This window comes from Crinia signifera, chromosome 3, assembly GCF_055691185.1.
Source record: "Crinia signifera chromosome 3, ASM5569118v1, whole genome shotgun sequence".
NCBI lineage: Eukaryota > Metazoa > Chordata > Amphibia > Anura > Myobatrachidae > Crinia > Crinia signifera.
The window spans coordinates 29974908-29996148 of record NC_139219.1 but is presented as its reverse complement, the minus strand read 5'-3'; the positions used below and the strand labels follow the sequence as shown (position 1 = coordinate 29996148).

Here is a 21241-nt window from a genome sequence, read left to right as displayed (position 1 = left end):
TTCCAATAAAATAAATGACATTCAGCCTTATTCACTTTGCTTTACACAGACAAAATGGAGTCATTGAAGTGGGTGGTTTTGCACATGAAGACTTTATTTTGAGAATAAATTACATGTAGGAGATCTTTAAAAGTCATAAATTATTGGTAATGTTTAATTATTATAAAAAGTTAAATTCAATATATTTTTATCCATTCGTATCATTATTGATTAAGCAAGGATTCACAATGATGAAAGAACACTAAACATAAAGGGATATGGGGCAAACCCATTGGTTCTTCCTCAAATGTTCACTTACAGCCAATTAGCAGTAGCATTGATCAGCAGAGCGTACACAGAGACAGTACCAATATTCACTGAACTGACCAATTGTCCAGGACCACAGAGGGGCAATTTGGGGGTGTGGCATTCATAACTGTGGCTGTGGATTGGGTAGATATGACAGTGGCGGCTTGGCTAAATCGGTGGTGTGGTAAGGGCTATTGCACACACTGCGGTTTTGACCGGACTGCAAAAAAGCCGAACAAACTTTCTCACTGATGCTGGTTGACTAGGGAAACAAGCCCCAGAGGGCCCAACTCAGCCACCTGACACATCCCCATGTCTTCGTGACAAATCCCTTCGCATGTACCCACAGCAGGAGAAATCTTTCGATGGTTTCCGACCATTGAATGATTTTTCCAGGGCACGCAAATATAAGTCAGCGGAGATTGCTTTATATTTACTGGCTTTTGGCCAAAGGGCAGGCAGCTGGCGTCTGTTGATGTCACTCGCCCGCCCCTGGCACACCTCCCACCCGCAGTACCATGGGAACACCCATGGATGCGACCCGGGCATGGGTGTTCCCATGGGTGCAACCCGGGCCCCCCGCATTTTCCGTGTGAACGGGCCAGCGACTATGTAAGTCAGTGGTTACTTGTGTGTTCATGTTGACTTTTTTGTCAAAATGATTTACCTGTTGACATTTACATGTCAACCTTTTGAGCCGGTCAACCTACTGAATGCCAACCATATGTGGTCGACCTATTAACTGTCAACATAATTTTGGTCGGCCCAATGATCGGCTCGCATTATTGGGGAGCACCTGAAGTGTATCATGTTCCCTTTCACTGTCCTAGATAGATGATAGCTTGAAGCTAGGGGGGTTGCTAGGGGCAACACCTCCACTTGTCCTCTTTAGCAGCAGAGCTGGATTAAGGGATGGTCGAGAGGAGTGGTTGTCCCAGGCTCCACACACACACAGGGGGCCCCACACAAGGAATTGGTACAGCGGCCCTCTCCCCCAAACTGTGATACCCACGTACCACCTGCCGTGGCCTATGACCTGGAAATTGGGATACCCAGGTGCCACGGTTCACAGAGGGGCAGCCTCTATTCAAATTATACCTGGGTGGCTCAGTTTTGGCGAGTGTGGGACAAGGCAAAGGGGTCATGTTATTGGAGTGGGCCCACACAACTAAGTTGTCTCAGGGTCCCATAAGCCGTAATATGGCCCTGATTAGAAGGGTGGATAAATATCCATCACCAGCTACACCGAGGGGAGTAAATCACACCATAAATTAAGACGGGAGCACAGTCATTCGTCATCCTGCCCCACAGAGCGGAGGCGTCATGTAAGCACCCCGAGATTTGAAAATATCAGACATTGCGGGAGTTGTATCAAAGCTTGGAGAGTGATAAAGTAAAAGGCTGTATTTAAATAATGACAGTTAGGAGATGATTGGTTGGTACTATGTTACCATGTTACAGACTGTGTGTTTAAAAAATGATAGTTAGGAGCTGATTGGCTGGTACTTTATCTCTCTCCACATTATCTCCAACCAAAGCTTAGTACATAGCCCCCTAAATCTCTATCCAAGGCTTGACACATCTAGTCCATAGATCATGCAGCAGAAGGGTGTCACAGGGATACAGCGATCTTGCAGAATGACACACAAAATGCCGGTTCTGAGCTGGTCCCATTCATTGGCCGCCTCTAGACCAGTGTAGTGCGGAGCCACTGCGGAGACAATCAGAGATGACAACAGTGAATGAAAATGTCATTTTACACTAGTCCTGATTTCTAAAGGTGTATACACACGGCAGATACTGCCATGAGATGCGAGTCCCGACGCGATCAGATCGCACCGGGACTCGCATCTCACGGCATGCTAGAGGGGCACAATTTACATTATATAGTGTGGTCTGCACTATATAGTGTTGCCTGCCCTCTATCTGGCTGCCGATTTGCGCTCACACGGGAGCGTGCATCGGGCTCACAAGCCCTAAAAAAGCATGCGATTTGGCTTCCGATGTTCCCTATATCGGGAACATCGGAAGCCAAATCTTACCGTCTGTACACACTATAAGTGTCAATGAGAAAGACTGCTAATAATACAAATGGACAACTGGAGATTTGCCAAATTCAAATATTAAAAGCAAAATGCATTACCTGCTTTTGGCCTGCAGGTGGCACTGTTGTTATATGCTAATGCGGTTCTTTTACTAATTCTATAGCATATACCTTTCTCCTTTTTTTTTGCTCTCATATAGAGGTAGAGTCTCCCGTATTCGGAGATCTCTTATCCGAAATATCCCCAAACCTGTGTTTTTTTTAGAATATTTGGGATTTTTTTTCCCCTGACCCTTTTTCATACTTACCAAATCCCCCAATGTCCATGGCGACCTTCAGGATCTTCTTCAGTGGTCCCAGGAGTGCATTGCGTGGGTGTGCGAGCACGCCGTTGATGTCACCGGCGCGCCTGCAAACTCGTGCAATGCACCCCTGAGACCGCTGAAGAAGTTCCTGAAGGCCTCCGAGGATACCGGGGGACGCCGCGGGACCAGGTAAGTATGTAAAAAAAAAAAAACGTAAAAATCCCTTATCCGAAATGCTTGTGGTTCAGAGCATTTCGGATAAGGGATACTCAACCAGTATATATTCAGCAAGTGTGAACTATATCTCTTTCTCTCTCACAGATGCACAAACACAGAGGCCATCACAAGGTAGCGGACTAGCTTTTGAAGCTTTTGTTTACTAGAACAGTATATAATCTATTTATATATAGAAAAGGCTAACTACTCCTCACTTCTATGAGGTGAAGTACCGCCAGTGACCACAAGAGGCCACTTGATGGATCAAATCCTTTGGGGGGAAATGTGTATTTTACTTCACATGTGGGGTGACATTCTATGGCAGGGATCGCCAACCCGTCGCTCGCGAGCGACGGGTAGCTCGCCGGGTGGTAAGTGGTAGCTGGCCTGACCTCTTGGCGGCAGGAGGTCAATGGCGCAAGAAAGCGACCTCCTGCTGCTCCCCTTCCGACTTGCAGCGGTTGCTGCTTGGCGGCAGGAGGTCACCGCCGCAAGAAAGCGACCTCCTGCTGCTCCTCTTCTGACGTGCAGCGGTTGCTGCTTGGCGGCAGGAGGTCACCGCCGCAAGAAAGTGACCTCCGGCTGTAAAGTTGCTCACTTTGCAACCGGAGGTCACTTTTTTACTGCATGAGATCACTGGCCGCGGCGCGCCTTCTGCTACAGTACGTAGGACACATGCTGGTGCTGCACTCCGTCGTCGGCGCTGCTTCACTGGACCGCGGGGCAGCTCCCAGGGCCTCCTTCACTACCTCCTCTCCCCGGCAGCAGCAGGAACAACAATGGTGAGTTGTTCTGCTGCTCGGAAATTCATTGGGGCAAATGTGTTTCTGGCACTGGGGGCATATGTATTGCTGGGATTGTGGCACTATTGGGGGCATACCTGGCACTTTTGGGGGCATACCTGTACCTGGCACTATTGGGGGCATACCTATATCTGCCACTATTGGGGGCATACCTGGCACTATTGGGGGCATAACTGGCACTATTGGGGGCATATGTGTATCTGCCACTATTGGGAACACACCTGGCACTATTGGGGGCATACCTGGCACTATTGGGGGCATGTGTATCTGCCACTATTGGGGGCATACCTGGCACTATATTGGGGGCATATGTGTATCTGCCACTATTAGGGGCATACCTGTACCTGGCACTATTGTGGGCATACCTATATCTGCCACTATTGTGGCATACCTGGCACTATATTAGAGGCATGTGTGTATCTGGCACTATTGGGGGCATACCTGGCACAATTGGGGGCATATATGTAAATCTGGCACTGCACTATTGGGGGCATATGTGTATCACACCCCCACTTTCATTGGCCGCACGGCATGTGGCTACACCTATTTTTTGGCGCGTGCCTACGGCACGCACACACAGTACCGCCAGAGTATTTATTTACAATGGCACCAAAATTAGGCAGCCATTGTTTATCTGGCACTGCTGGGGGGCATTGTGTTTATGGCATTAGTGCGGGTATTGGTGGCATTGTGTAACTGCCACTGCTGGTGGCATGTGTATATATGGCACAGCATCTGTTCAGAGAGGCTGGGGGCATGGCCTTTGGCACGTGCAGATGTCCCTTATCCTCTGCCTCCAGCGTTGGGAGGTATGTATTCGGCATATTGGACATTGCAGTGTGTGGCATATCGTGTCTGGGGCATTGTGGTATGTGGCATAATGTGTCAGGGGCATTACAGTGTGTGGCATAATGTGTAAAGGGCATTATTTGGTCATTAGGCAGATTTCTTTCTTTTTTTTATTTTAGTAGCTCTTCGGGTGGCTTATTTTGCCGCGAGTAGCTCACGCCCCAAAAAAGGTTGGAGACCACTGTTCTATGGGATGAGATTTGTGTTATTTGGCGAAATTTTCGCAAAAAACGGCCGAAATCCCTTTTTCGCATGTTTAATGAGATGCGACACAGGCTGAGAGCGTGATTGGGCGATGCATAAGCCGAAGACGCTCTCAGCCTCTGTTGCGCTGGGACAACGCGACAGAAGCTGTTAGCTGCATCGGAGAAAGCCGGTTCTCCCTGCTGTCAGTGCGGGGGTAGCCGGCTCTGCAGAAGGGAGACGAGCCCTGGATCCTGGATCGGTGAGTATATTGTTGTAAAAGTGAGGTGTGTGTGTGTGTGTATGTAATAAAGTTTTACTTTTCTGTGTGTGTGTTTTCTTTTAACATTCTTTTTACAGATGGACTACAAGTCCTAGCGGGCCCATTAATGCCCCGCATGCTGGGACTTGTGGTTCTCCAAGTCCCAGCCTGCGGGGGAGGTCTGCTGGTACTTGTAGTTCTCCTGTATAAAGCAATGTTAGGATTGAAAGATTTAACCCCATCAGGCCGGCGTCCACTGGCCAGGGATGCCGGTGACAGCTCCGGGCTTCAGCCCTGGACGGGTGAAGCCTGGGGGGGGGGACCCCTTTATTGGGGGGGGTCCCCACTCCTCCAGGTACCCCGTCCAAGGCTGACCAGCCACGGTGCTCATGGTACGGCCGGGGGACCTTATGTAAAAAGTGTCCCCCGGCTGTGGCATGACACTGCCCGGTGCTGGTTTCAAAATACGGTGGACCCCCAGATTTTTTGTCCCCTGTATTTTTGGAACCAAGTCTGGCTCAATGAGCCCGGGGCTGGCTATGCTCAGGAGGGGGGACCCCATGCAATTTTTTTTTTATTTTTTATTTTTTTTTATACAAACCCAAAATCACACATAAGCTCAAATTCGCACATTTTCATGCCTAAAAATCGCACATTTTCATGCCGAAAATTCGCCCATTATCGCACGCAATCGCACTTTTCTTGCCGGAACACGCACCTCATTAAATATGCGAATCCAAGGCAAAAATGCGATTTGAAAAAAGTGCGATAATGGGCGAAAAACTGACGTGCGAAAAACTCTCCTCCCATAGAATGTCACCCTTGGTGTTGCTATGGGCAACCAATCAGATCCTGTCTACTATCTTGAATCTAGAGGGTGCTAAATAAATAGGAAGTAGATTCTGATTGGTTGCCCATAGCAATAGTTGCCCATGTGCTAAAATATGTCATAACAGAAAGTGAAAGCAATTTTTGCAGGGACATTGATCTGTTTCAAACTTGCTGGATACGGAGACAGACAGTGAAGACATAGACTGGAGGTAGGAGCAGATAGGGACTGGGGTGTAGAGTATGTGGGCTAAAAACTGTCACAGGCTTTTTACTAGTTAAACATAATAGTTACAATTTAAATAGAAAATGTAAATGACAGCGGCAGTACCTCCGGCAATGTGAGGTCGATCTTTCCACGTTTATCCTTGTCCAAAATAGAAAACATTTCTGCAAATAAATACATTTTGTTAGAAAGAAGCCGTTCTAATCTTGTTGTGAGGTTATATTATACAAATCTACTTTTATTGTCGGTTCTCCTCGGAAAAAGCAGAAACGCAAGATCATTTGGGGGAGCAGCTGTCACATCATTAGGCCCCACCCCCTCCTCCGCAACAGTGCCGTGATTCTCCCCATGGTGCCGCTAGGAAATGAGAGGCTGCATATTGCGGTAGGATCAATCAATGAATGTGGTCAAACGTCTGCAGCAGATATTAGGACACTACAGCAATAGGAGCAGTGGTAATAATTCAAATTGTGCTTATTTTACTGGCCCACAGAGCTTGCAATCTGTGCTATACTTGTATGCCCATGAGCAGTAACATGGAAACAGGACTGCACTTGACTGGGGGGAATGGAATGACCCTTTTATTCGTTGATCATTATAGCCTAGTAGTACGGAACATAATAATATAATATGCTGTAATTATTGTGGTATGACATGTCAGCATCATGTGTCGGCATCATATGGGTACTGACAGGGGAAGTCACTTACTGAACAAGGTCTCCAAACGGATCATGCAGGCGACGAAGCCATCAAAGTGAACAGTGAGGTCATTAGAGATGTAGCGCTTCGTGATGCTCTGCTGGATCTTGTCGTTCAGAGTAAAACCTGGGGAAATAACACCAGAGTAACAATCTCTAACCAGCCACACCTCCACTAGTCACCAGCAGCACAGAGTATATCAGGGGATGAGAGATGTGTCACTGAGGACAGGGCTGCATGTGACAGGGGCAGTGACATGATGTGAGGAGGGGAATGGAGGCAGCAGGAAGCCTCAGACTGAGAGTTATTTAGTGGGAGGAGCAGGGTCCCCAGCAGCACAGAGTATATCAGGAGATGAGTGATGTGCATACCTCCCAACTTCTGTGTTGGGGAAGCGCCCGAAAAGGGGGCGGGGGCATATGCAAATGAGGGTGCGGCTTATGCTAATTAGCCGCAACCTCATTTTTATACGAGAATAGACGCTGTGCGCATCGGGACTGTCCCGCTGTAATCGTGACAGTTGGGAGGTATGGATGTGTCACTGAGGACAGGGCTGCATGTGACAGGGGCAGTGGCATGATGTGAGGAGGGGAATGAAGGCAGCAGGAAGCCACAGGCTGAGAGTTATATAGTGGGAGGAGCAGGGTCCCCAGCAGCACAGAGTATATCAGGAGATGAGTGATGTGTCACTGAGGACAGGGCTGCATGTGACAGGGGCAGTGACATGATGTGAGGAGGGGAATGAAGGCAGCAGGAAGCCACAGGCTGAGAGTTATATAATTGGAGGAGCAGGGTCCCCAGCAGCACAGAGTATATCAGGGGATGACTGATGTGTCAGTAAGGATATAGCTGTTGACATGATGGGCGAGATGTACTAAGCCTTGAAAAGTGATAAAATGGAGAGTGATAAACCACCAGCCAATCAGCTCCTAACTGCTATGTTGCAGGCTGGGTTTGAAAAATGACAGGTAGGAGCTGATTGGTAGGAGAATTATCAATCAGCTCCTACCTGTCATTTTTCAAACAAGCAGTTAGGAGCTGATTGGCTGGTGGTTTATCACTCTCCATTTTATCACTTTTCAAGCTTAGTACATCTGGCCCGATGTATGTATAGGAAGGGGAAGAGCACAATTTTTTCACCTGCATCCTGCAAAGCCGTCCTTATTTCAGGTGCATCCATAGTTCCAGATTTATCTACATCTCCCTTCAGGAAGATATCCTATTGGACAAAGAATATCATTTATTGATTACCTAGCAGCTGTAGCTGTACAGAGAGAAACGTCCTTTTTGTGGACTAGGAACCATTGTCTCAAGAATACTGGCTCGCTGTCATTGATAGGATGCATTCTCATAACATTGCTTCAGCCTACAAAATGGCCGCCGTATGAGTTTCTAGGCAAAGTCGCCCACCGTCTCGGATACCACTCTACTTTCTACAGAGGTGGACAGGATACATTAAACCTGTCACCTGTGGAGGCAGCCATTTTGTGGGACAAACAAGTATTGAGACTGTCAGCTCACAAAGAGCTATTGACATAGCTGAGGCAAGTGATACCAAGTGCCTCATACCCCAAGTATATCATTAGTGCATATTGAATGAGAAAGTGAATCATACTTGCCTACCCTCCCGGAATGGCCGGGAGGGTCCCGCAAATCGTGTCCCCCGGGAAGGGGGGCAAGTCTCCCGCATTTCCCTACAGCCCCCTCTCCCCGCGGTCTAAAAACTATGACTTTCGCGGGTCCGCGGGGAGGGGGCGGGGCTAAATTACGCAATTCGCGGCATTTTTAGCCCCTCCCCCCACCCACGGACCCGCAAATTGAGGCTTCAGCCCATCATGGAGGCGGGGCTTGATGACATCACCCATGCCCCGCCCCCAAAACGAAGCCTCTACCCGCCCCCTTTCACTCCTCTCCGGGCTTCTCCCGGAAAGGAGTACGCCGAAGTCGGCAAGTATGAAGTGAATCCATAGGCAAAATGCATTGTAATATAAGATGTACTGGGTCAGCACTGTAGGCAAAATGGCTGCCTCGCCACTGTGGAAATAGATTTACCATATATTTCTGTATCTTTAACCAGAGAGTGTTGAATTCTACCAGACTCAGTGTCCCAGTTCCGTGCATCTGGGCAAGTTTAAGTTATGAAATAAATAGTTGTTTTTCTTACAGTTAAATAAATGACAAAATCATATCAACCATATAAATTGTATATATCAGAAATAGGAACTGAATTAATTGTGCAGTTCTCACAATAATGGTGCTATTAAGTGATAAAATGGAGAGTGATAAACAACCAACCAATCAGCTCCTGGCTGACATTTTTCAAACCCAGCCTGTGACATGGCAGGCAGGAGCTGATTAGCTGGCTGTTTATCACTCTCCATTTTATAATTTTTCAAGCTTACAGCTGTTCCTATACCAAGGTTGGATCGTAAAGCACATTTGGGGCCTGATTCATTTGACTAGCTCAACAGTGTAAATGTGCTACTTAGCGAGCCATCGAATGCCGCCCGCTGACCATCAAATGATTCTTACCCTGTTCGCAAATATAAGTCGCCCCCCCCCCCTCCCCCGTGCGTAAGCCTTGGCAACTGTGCAAATCGTCTACAGTATACAGTATCTATAATGCAGTGTAGAAATAAAGCAGCCAGTATTTACCCTGCACAGAAACAAAATAACTCACCCAAATCTAACTCTCTCTGCCAAATCTAACTCTCTCTGCACGTTACATCTGCGACACCTGCAGTGCACATGGTTTTGTCCATTAGCAAACCAAATGTGCTTTGCCAGCCAACCTGAATCACCCTAATCGCACTAATCTGCGATGCCATTGTTTATCTTCTATTTGCCATAATTACTAGTCCAGAAGTCTGTCAACTGATTTAACTGTGGTTCTGAAAGCTGTAGCTAGCGTCCGAGTCCCGGAAGTGGCCACATGACTGCATTACTCGAAATGATGGTGTATATAGTCAGGCAAAGGATACATCCATGAGGGAGACCATTTCTCGGCATGTAGAAAGACTAAAACCATCTGATTTCAAGTCTGTCCCTGAAAGCAGAACGTCAGACACATTAATACAGTAGAATGTGGTACATAATAAATGTATTTGCTTTCCTGCCCAAACCACACTGTACTGCTGTGCAGCAGCTGGAGAACAATGATTATTTTATTACGATGATCTAGCTATGCTCTAAGGACCTTACTCTGGTCCACACGCAACGCTAAGAATTTTGTAGCATTGCATGTGGACTAAACGCCACCCGCAGGGATGGACGCCCCCCTCGCATGCCGCGATTGGATGATTTGCGTAATCATCCATTCGCAGCCTTGGGTGCGGGGGAGAAATCAATTGATAGTCGGCGAACGTCTAATGATTTCTCCAGTGCTCGCAGATCTGAGGCACCTCTGTGGTGTCTCAGATCTCTAAGCCCCCTGCGAGGGAAGCGGGTGGGCAGCAGACGTCACCCGCATCACTGGCCCATTTGAATGGGAATGCCCAGCGTTTTCATGGTAATGCGCGTGGAGGTGCGGGGGACCGATTAAATTATAGTAACCCCATAAGTCCGCTGAACCCTGACCATAAAACTTTCATCTATAAAACATTTAATGTTCAGTGACATTCCATTGCAGCTATAGAGATGAGGAGGTTCCAGTCAGTTAAACTGCAGTGACATCACTGGCCCGCCGGTGCCCCTGTACATAAATCCACCAATCCACACAGTGTACTTTGCATAGCGTTCTCCGCCCATTTCATTGATGGAGTGATCCGTCACTGGGCAGATCAATCCACCTGCACTTTTATTCTCATCTGTTTGGTTGCGCATACTACAGTCAGGGGTTAAAGTGAGGGGGAACGGGGTGGAACTGAGTTCCACCACCTCTATTGGTGAAGTGGAACATTTTACCCTACACATTGGCCCAGCACAGTAATTCACACAGAAAAAGATTCTAGTTTGCAGGGGGTGCCAAATATCCTACCACTGGCCCTGCCTCTGCCTAAAGGGGGTAAGGGAGGGGGGTAATTAGGTGGCATATGAGAAATGAGTTCCCCCACCTCTGCATGACCACTTTAACTTCAAGCCCTGACTACAGCACACATATTCTGTTATTTATTTCTATGGAGTCAATGCTTTACAGATATCTGTTCAATCTGCCCGCAATTGGACTCGCGTCCGACGCTGTATAAGGCCCTAAAGTGTGTAAGTTGGGTTACTAGTGCCACAGCGATGAAACATATGACAGATCACATGGGGAGATTCGGGGGAATCTACTTACTCTTTGCTATAAGTTTGTTCAGTATGGTCTGAATATCCTTTGCAGTGACCTCTTCTTTCTACGGGAGGAAAGAAGAGCACAAGAGCTGACAATCACTGACTAATACCTGCGTCAGCGGCATAGCTGTTACAGCCACGTTATATACGCACAGAGTCCTCTGCACCATGACTGACTTAACTTACATCTCCCGCCGCGTCGTTGAACATTTTCCTTATGTCATCCGGCACATCCTTGTCCGTTACCTGCGGCTTGGGGCATAGAAGATTAATGGTTAGGTGTCTGTGTATACCAGGGCCTGGGGACAGGGATAAGCTGCTTATTCCATCAGCCAACAACATGGCGGTGGGATGGTCACTTTTGGGGACATGAAATAAAAAGAATAACATGAGGACAAAAGCAATGCTTACCTCATAGGGTTTCGCTTTCACCACATCGCCAACTTCCCTGCCAGGAGCAAAACATAAACAAAACATTGACAAGATGTAACCAATCAGCATTAGGAGTAGATGTAACACTGGGTGATATTCTTGTTAGCACTAGTTATGAATGATGGGACTTAGAATGGGACTTTTTGGATTGGATGGGACTCTCCCATCTGTGGAAAGCCCTGGCATAGCCACAGATACCTACAGAGATTTGGCCGCTTTCTCCGAGAAGACGCGCAGGCAGAAGTCACCAGCTTTGAAGGGTTCGAAAGTGGTTGGTACAATCAGATAATCTCCAACTGGTAGCTTCAGACGTTTGGAGACCTCTCGTGTGTTGATGTAGGTGTCTGAACGCGCGACTGATTCATTCTTCTGGAAAAAATCCTTGGTGAGGTGGACTTCTGTTTGGTTCTGAAGCTTGTGGGGAAAACAAGAAGATTAACATGAGAACCGAAGCAAAAAAGATCAGTATTATAACATTACTATTTGCTGTCAACTAATGCCCTAGCGATGCTCTCCCTGTGCTTGTATGGGTGTCCTCTCACTCCCCAAAAAACATACTTGTAGTAGTGTACTGGGAGGTAGTTTCCATGATCTGCCACAGAGCAGGCAGGTAATGTATTACGGGATACTTTATCCCAAAACTAAAGAAAAAAATATTTTGGAAGCCAAAGGTCCCCATCTGGCATCCTTCAAACTAAAGAATGAGCTTACCCTTTATCCAAAGAAGAAGCTTAGAGGGCAGGATGACCTCTCCAGCAGTTAAAAAAAAAGGAGTCTTGGAGAGAGATGTTCTCTTCACGTTGACAATGAGGAGAGGGGATCTCCTGCTTTTGACCATCACGAGAGATAATTTACATTAGAGATATTTTATTTGATTATCTGATATGAGGATCACCATCAGAGGAGAGGACATTGAGATTGTCACCATTAGGAGAGAGGGTATTCTGTTGCTTGATGCCATTAGGAGAGAGGATCTATTGTTTTGAGACTATTAGAAGAGAGAATATACTGCTTGGGACAATTAGGAGAATGAATTGCCTTGTTTGGGACCATTAGAGAGAGATTCCTTGCTTTGGGCCATCAGGAGAGTGGCCCTCCTGCTTGGCACCATTAGGAGAGAGGGATTTCCAGCTCGGGGCCAAGTAGGATAGTAGGATCACCTGCTTGGGAGCATTAGGAGAATAGGACCTTCTTCTTATGGCCATTAGTGGATAAGCATGTCTTGCTTTGGACAATTGGAGAGAGAATATTCTGCTTGGGGCCATTAGGAGAGATGATCTCCTACTTGGAACTGTTAGAAGAGAAGATTACTTGCTTGCTACCATTAGGCGAGAGTATCCTATGTTTGGATCATTAGAGGCATTGGGTGGCCCACCAAATATTGGGCTCATGCAGTTGAGATTTCCGCACCTTATTCTACTAAATGTGTAAGTTTCTGGGTTTGTGTTGCATTCTCTTTTTAAACCTTATTATTGTTGCAGTGGACAACCTTTCTTTGAGCATATATCTTGCTCTAATCTACTTGAAGTGTTCCCAGAGTATACCCTACGTCAGTGTTTTTCAACCACTGTGCCGTGGCACACTAGTGTGCCTTGAGCTGTTCTCAAGTGTGCCCCCAGATCTAGAGATGCCCAAGCCAGTTTACAGCCACCACCAGTTCAACTGTTATTTACTGGTCTCTTCTTTTTATGTAAAGGGCCAATGTATTTTATTTTTGTTACCTGTGGGGACCAGTGTGATTGTTTTTTATATGGTAACCAATAGGTTTTGTTTTTTTCCTGTGGGAGCCTAAGTGTTTTGCCCTGTGGGGATCTTATGGTGTGCCTTGGCAATTTTAAAATCTTATTTAGTGTGCCGCAAGGTAAAAAGGTTGAAAATCACTGCGCTACGTAGTGGTTTGTAAACATTCTCCAATTACGGTACCATTAGAGTATCAATGTTTTGTTATTTCATGGCATCTCCAGACCCAAATTCAGCAAAATTCTTAAATTAAGCAATACTGCAATTGACCCATGCTACAGCTTGGGAACCACTGCCCCAAAATAGATAATGTTGGAAATCAGTATAATAGGCTGCTGCATCATTTAGACTAGATTTTATAACTATATAACTTAGTATGGTTTCTTCTATCACTAGGAGTCTCCATCTAGTGCATAGTGCTGGAAACTGATGACAGAAATTGCTGCAATTCAAACTGCAGATTGTTTTAGCTCTCGTAGGTCGGAGTGCTGAAGAAGACAATCATGATCCATGAAGGATCTCAGAGTTCCACGTGAGAAACAGAGAAAGTTGTAGTGCAAAGTACTGTAGACCTCTTCATACCACCAAATCCAATGTACCTCTTTTGGAACCTGCAAAACATAAAGGTTCAACTCTTCAGACCTAATTCAATACAAAAGGTAATGTCAGACATAGTTTATTTATCAGGATAGTGATAATCTAATTAGAGAGAATAAATCCTTGTATGTACAGTCTTCTATTTTTAACCCAACACCCAACTAACTCTGATCTCAATATAAGAAATATCTGACCAGCAGGTCCATCATGTATATCAGGGATGGGGAACCTTTGGCCCTCCAGCTGTCGTTGAACTACGCATCCCAGCATGCCTTGCTACAGTTTTGCTATTTGGCCATCCTAAAACTGTTGCAGGGCATGTTGGGATGTGTAGTTCAACAACAGCTGGAGGGCCGAAGATGGTTCCCCATCCCTGATGTAATGATAGATAGATAGATAGATAGATAGATAGATAGATAGATAGATAGATAGATAGATAGATAGATAGATAGTATATATGAAATAAAAGACTAACTACTCCTCACCTCTATGAGGTGAAGTACCACCACTGACCACTAGAGGCCACTCGAAAAACCAAATTACTCCTTTGTTTTCTAAACTAACAGAGAGCAAAAGCCATTTCTGCAGGGACACTGGTCTGTTTCAACTTGCTGGATATGGAGAGAGGGAACTGTGAAGACAGAGATCAGAGGTAGGAGCAGATAGGGACTGAGGGGTGAGGTGGAGAGTTTGTGGGCTAAAAACTGTCACAGCTCAAAGTGAAAGAAGTGAGGCAGAAAAGGAGGGTCTTTATCTGAAACTAATGATGCAATTGTCTGAGTAAACAATGTCAGATACAGTCTACTCCACCTGTAGTTGTATTATTATACTGCATTTTGGAGCAGTTTAGAGATGACTGACATTAGCCCAATGCTAACCTTGTACAAAGTGTAGCCAATAGTCAACAAGTCCTCTCCTAATTTCTTCTGTCGTCTCCGATTCTTCTGCATGAGGCCCACGATCACCGTACAGCAGGGTTCATGTGCGGCTCCATCATGGTCATCATCAGGCTCTTCCAGTTTGATGCGGAACTGGGGGTTGGTCCAAAATGTTGCTGTAATGAAATATACCGAATACTTAGTCATCCTTTCCTTTACCTCCATCCATCAGTTCCTTATTAGGTGCCCAAAATCATGTTTTCTACCTTTGGTCATTTTTTTATGCAGCCCACCCCTGTACACTAACATCAGATTATAATTGGTTCCCTAACCATAAAGCCCACCCACATTATCACCAGCTCCACCCACTGAACCTCAGCCATGCAGCCGGTCACATGTTTATTAGCTCCACCCATTAGGCTCTCTGCTATATAATCACACACATTATCATGAGGCTGAAGATGTATGAAGGTTACCAGAGAGTTAAAGTGAAGTTGTCCAAATCAACCAATCAGCTTCTCACGTTAATTTATCTAACACAGTAATGAAATGACAGAAGCTGATTAGTTGCTTTGGCCAACTTCTACATTTTATGCTCCAGTGGTCCCTACAGTAGCCCACACCCTGGCCTATCACTTGGGTAACTATTCCACCATCAAGAGTAATGACCTCCTGCCCAGGAAACACTTTTATTGGTAAGCCACAGGTGCTGCTAATCAGCCCAACCTTGGCCACATCAGTTTTCTTGCTGCTGCTGCTCTCAAACACTATATATATATATATATATATATATATATATATATATATATATATATATATATATATATATAATTACCTGGGTAGTTCATGCATCCGCCTGCTGTGGACCCACGGACCCAGCTGCTACTAAATATAGTTGTATTCCACTTAAGCTGCTCATTGCCAGTCAAGGTGTTGGGCGTCAGGTTACAGATCTCTAGCTTGGAATATTGTTTTATAAAGTCAGAATAGGCCATCCTGGAACACATGACATCATTAGCGTTACACAGAGATACATTACTTCTACAAAACATGACACAAAGTTATGGAGCACCCGGCAACACATGCATTCAATTTGCTGTATATAAAAACAGTGGATACACCACCATAAATGGTAACTTAGAATTAACTTAGAATATAGCATATGTGCCATTAGAAATGGGAAAGGAATGCCACATGCAAGGAACAATATATTTATAATGGAAGAGTTGGGTTGGGTTTATAAGGGGTGTGTCGGGACCCATGGCTGTTCCAACATTGCTGAGATTTGTCATATCCAAACCAACTAAAACATAGCCTGTTCATCTGGAAACTAAAACATTTACTTTGAAATATAGATTTTTCTACTTACAGTATATCATCCCACAGAACAGCTTAATCAAATATAAGCCAAGATTTAGTCCAATAATGCAGCATACGAAAACACAAGGGCAGACTTCTGAACTTAAATGCCCAAACAAACTGCACTACTGAGCCCCATTCACACCATGAAATCTGTTCTTGGACTGGGTGCGTAGAAACCTGTGATGAACCAAAGCACTTGCAGGGGTGCCAACGGGTTGGTGGTCCAGGACCAAATTACATTATTTACTGTATGGTTAATGTGATTGGCAAAAATCGGTACTAGTGGCTGCTGATCAAATCATATGTGCACAACTGTATCTGCCACCACATAACTGTCCCTAAGGATAATAGATGAGCACACTTTACGTACTTAATGTAAACATTCTACCTAAATTTCTTCTTAAGGACCTTTTGGCCTGGGGGTTCTGAGAAAGAAAATTCTGACACTGTAGGGGGTCATGATTAAGAAAGTTTGAGAATCACTGACAAACTGTGTGCATTACTGACCGTAGCAGATCACCACGCTAAACTATTTACAATCAAGATCATTCTACCAAAGTACAAAAACCCCAGCTGGTATGTTCTGGAGCTGCTTCAGAACCATGGTAGTCCTGGGAAGGTGCAAGAGATATGAACGCAGCATTAGAGAGACCTTTTTATAGAGAAAAATGTAAACTATGCAATTGCAGGAAAGTCCATACCATTTCCTACAATGCTAGGGCACGCAGAAGTTAAAGAATTAATGATTTATAGGTATAGCATCTTACTGATCACTGAAAATAACAATGTCCTCACCAAAACTCCCCATCGTTTGCTTGTTTGTCCAGAGCCGCCTTTACTTTAGGATCAATGGATTTCCATTGTGGGGCCCTAGAAATAAAGAAAAGCGTGAAGAAAGATACTGAACACAGTTATAGTCTACTTACTGTATATTTTTTTACATTTATATTTTATTGCAGCACGCATTGGGGCTGATGCAGAGTTGAATGCGAGTGCATTTGCAGAGCGTACCTTTTCACACTTTGCTCTACACATGCTCCGTAACCAAGCAAACAGGAGTGCGCTGAGTCGCACATATGTTAATTGCATCACCCCTCGGGAGTGCAGAGGGGGAACTGGGCCGTGATGGGCCATTCTCACTTAGACAGTGTTCATTAAGAGAGAGCCAATGGAAGGCTGTGCATTGCTGGATGCGAACCTAAGTAGGCCTGATCTAAGACATATCTCTTGCACCAAGTGCAGGTACGCATTGTGGATGGCCAATGACCTTGTAAAATAGAGAATCCTCTTAGCCACTATCCCGGATACTTTACTATCTTGTGTTGTGAAATGCATCATCGAGGCCCTGTGCCCCACTAACAAAAACCACATCACTGACCAGTGAGTGGGCCAGGGAGTGATAATGTCATGCTTTTCCTTTTGGTATCCACTCCAGTATCTCCTCTAGGGAGGAAAGGTATGGGGTGGGGCTGTACTTAAGGACTCTACACTGCCCTCTACATGATATTCCGCAGAGCTACAGCTATGCTACATCTAGGAGAAATGCAGAAGTGTAATAATCACTCATCACTCCAGGCTCCAGTCCATTCCACGTCTCCCCAAGGATTCCTCACTCTGACCAGTTGCTCTTTTTGACCCTTGTATTCCACCTAGAGACAAAGGAAATAAACAGACAATCTTGAGATGGAACTTCATTTTACAACATTGCTGACATGTGAGGAAACTTAAATACTTTAACCGGTGTCCTATACCATGCTGGCCACACACCACTGGATGGTCCAGCCAATCGGAGTGGTTTCTTTTACATGTAGCTACACACCATTGATGGTCCAGCCACTAGGAGTGATTGCACCCCCCCCCCCCCCCCACACACACACACACACCACTGGATGGTCCAGCCAATCGGAGTGGTTTCTTTTATACGTGGCTACACATCATGGATGATCCAGCCACTAGGAGTGATTGCACATCCCCACACACCATTGGATGGTCCAGCCACTTGAAGTGTTTGCTTTTATGGAAGGCCACACACCACTGGATGGTCCAGCCAATCTGAGTGGTTTCTTTTACACGTGGCTACACACCATATATGGTCCAGCCACTAGGAGTGATTGCATGTCCCCAAACACCACTGGATGGTCCAGCCAATCGAAGTGGTTTCTTTTACACCTGGCTACACACCATGGATGGTCCAACCACTAGGAGTGATTGCACATCCCCACACACCATGGATGGTCCAGCCACTAGGAGTGATTGCACATCCCCATACACCATTGGATGGTGCAGCCACTTGAAGTGGCCCGTTAGTGCCTGCCACATCTCTCAGTAAAGAAGAAAATATTCCAGTTTTTCTTCTAAATGACAACTTCAGCCTTATCTATGGCTTATGGAAATAATAAGTGTAGTGAAGAAAATAGGTTTCACTTGCTAATTAGAGTGAAAGTTAAACAACCTGTAACCTTGCTGTGTGTAATTATTAGTTATTGTGTATGTTCCGAGGAGTTTATTGTCAATGATAAGACAGCTGATTAAGTTGTCCTATTGTACGTCACACTCTTCAGTAGACACGGTTTATTTTGCTCATGTTAAATCAGGCATGTCCAACCTGCGGCCCTCCAGCTGTTGTGAAACTACAGATCCCAGCATGCCTTGCCATAGATTTAGCATTACCTAATAGCAGAACTGTGGCAAGGCATGATGGGACTTGTAGTTTCACAACAGCTGGAGGGCCGCAGGTTGGACAAGCCTGTGTTAAATATTCAAATAATAATGTAGACTGCCGATTGTTCTCATCAATGGCAACCATCGATGAGGAATGCACCGATGACCATCCCTAGCGCATAGTGTGCCTGAACCCTTCCCCTCCTAGCACCATGTGATGTTGCATTGCATGACGTCACATAGCAACGCCGCTCCGAGTACTGAATGGGTGCTGCCGAGTGGAGTGCTGGTTGGTTGCTGTACCACTGGCAGCACCTGTTCGGTGGGCTGCAAATCTTCGGAGCTTCAGGTAAATGGTGCCTGCTCCAACAAGAGCCCGCAGCCATACACATAAGGGGGAAAACCATTCGGAATCACTCGCCATCTAATGGTTTTCCCCTCTGTTCGCAGCGCCAAGTAAGCCAGGACTTGCGACGGCTGTGGGGAGAGAGAGGTCGCTGCTGACATCAGCAGCTCTACCTCACAATGGCGGAGTACACAAAGGGATAGGGGAGGAACATAATTATAAGGGGGGTAATGGACAATTGCTAGATAGTCCAGCCCATTATTACAATTATTCTGAAATCTTAAGCTAAAGCTTTTGTCAAAAATTACTCTCTTTTTTTAAACAAAATCTTTTGTCCGGACTGATGGGAGAGTTCAAGGGAAATCTCAAGAAAAATCTTAAGATCTCAGATCTTTCTAGTGTGTGGGCACCTTTAGGTACTGAGTGATCACCATCCATATCCAAGCTGCAATGCGATAATTGACTACATCACACGGATGTATCAATTATCTCATGCAGGGACAGAGCTGACAATAAAGCGTTGTCCCTACCAGAGGCGTAACTAATATTGTGGCGCCCCCCCGCCAAAAAATTACCTTACCCCTCCGCATGCCGCCGGCCCCGCATTCAGTCCGGCACCGCAGATAGCCTCCGGGCTCCGTCTCCTGCAGTAATGAAAAATGACAAGACAAAATGGCTGCCCCCGTACAGCAGACAGTTTTTTTAGGGATGTTAGAGGAGGCGGCGGCCTCCTCTAGCATCCGTAAAAACTGTCTGCTATTAGGGGGCAGCCATTTTGTCGTGTCATTTTTCATTACTGCAGGAGACGGAGTCCGGAGACTATCTGCGGTGCCGGACTGAATGCTGTGGCGGCGGCATGCGGAGGGGTAAGGGGGGGTCTGACCAGAGTGCCCGGGCACCGGGGGCGCCCCGCTGGCGCTTGCCCCCCCAAGCAGCCGCGGTGGCTGCCTTACGGTAGCTACGCCTCTGGTCCCTACGATGGCTCTCTGCAGCATTATTGGGGTATTTTTCATAAGAGATACACAGATCCGTTGCTGCATTTACTAAAATGGTTTAAAAAACAACTGTTTAACGCAGGGCTGGGCAACACCAGCCCTCCAGATGTTGATGAACTACACATCCCAGCATGCCTTGCATCAGTTTCAGCATGGCCACATAGCAAAACTAATGCAAAGCATCCTGGGATGTGTAGTTCATTAACATCTGGAGGGCCGGTGTTGCCCAGCCCTGGTGTGTAGAAAACAGTTGATAATAGTTTAGCACAGGGTTCCCAACTCACACTTGCCTACTTTTGAACATTAGTTTCAGGGAGATTATAGTTGTCAGTAGAATTTTGCAAAGTGCCCCATTAAGGGGGTGTGTCATGCTCCACCCAAAGGGCGTGGCTAGTTCCATATATGGGCATATATATGTGCTTAACCCCTTCCCGACATTGCCTTTTTTGTTATTTTTTTTTTTTTTTCCTCCTTGCGTTCAAATAAGCGTAACTTTTTTAATTTTCCGGCTATATAGACACATGAGGGCTTTTTTTTTGCGGGACAAGTTGTACTTTGTAATGGTACCATTTACTATACCGTATAATATTCTGGGGAATCAGGAAATAATTCAATGTGGGGTAAAAAAAAAAAAAAACACCATTCCACAATTTTGCGCTGGTTACGCTTTTTTTGGAGTTCATAGTTCGTTTAAAATGATGGGTTATCTTTATTCTATGGGTCGTTACGATTCTGGTGATACCAAACTTATATAGTTTTCGTTATGTTTTACCACTAAAAAAAAAATAGCAACTTTTACGGTTTTTCTAATTTGCGTCGCGTCGCCATGTTCTGCGGCTTATAACTTTTTTATTTTTCCACCTACGGACCTGGGTGAGGGCTCATTTTTTGCGGGCTGAAGTGTACTTTTTAATTAATACCATTATGGGATATGGGCGACTTTCTGATCTCTTTTAGTTATTTTTTTTTGGGTAGGCGATGCGACCAAAAAACGTAGTTTTGGCGTTGGGAATTATTTTCCGTTTACGCCTTTAACCGTGCGGGATAACTAATGTTATATTTTAATAGATCGGACTTTTAGGAACGCGGCGATACCAAATATGTTTATTTTTTTTTATTTTTATTTTTTTTATTTGTGAAATGGGGAAAGGGGGGTGATTTGAACTTTTAATATTTTTTTATTTTTTTTTTATTTTTAAACTTATTTTTTTTTTTTTTTTTACTTTTACTACAAGGCCCCCTAGTGTACTTGACCACT

At 45.5% G+C, this 21241-nt stretch overlaps 1 protein-coding gene across 1 annotated transcript in view; it reads right to left on the bottom strand.

Annotated features, from left to right (window-relative positions):
• Positions 1-618: 618 nt before the first annotated feature.
• CAPN8 (calpain 8) overlaps positions 619-21241 on the bottom strand; it is a 47737-nt gene continuing 27114 nt past the window's right edge. The window contains exons 7-21 of the mRNA XM_083174596.1: positions 17545-17630; positions 16777-16851; positions 15455-15615; positions 14620-14795; positions 13744-13755; positions 11607-11818; positions 11384-11420; positions 11159-11224; positions 10977-11034; positions 9685-9749; positions 8756-8824; positions 7844-7922; positions 6713-6829; positions 6110-6168; positions 619-1999 (exon numbers count right to left, since the gene is read on the bottom strand). Of these exons, the coding sequence (XP_083030722.1) occupies positions 1976-1999; positions 6110-6168; positions 6713-6829; positions 7844-7922; positions 8756-8824; positions 9685-9749; positions 10977-11034; positions 11159-11224; positions 11384-11420; positions 11607-11818; positions 13744-13755; positions 14620-14795; positions 15455-15615; positions 16777-16851; positions 17545-17630 (1296 nt within the window). The 3' untranslated portion in view covers positions 619-1975. The remainder of the gene's footprint in view (positions 2000-6109; positions 6169-6712; positions 6830-7843; positions 7923-8755; positions 8825-9684; positions 9750-10976; positions 11035-11158; positions 11225-11383; positions 11421-11606; positions 11819-13743; positions 13756-14619; positions 14796-15454; positions 15616-16776; positions 16852-17544; positions 17631-21241) is intronic.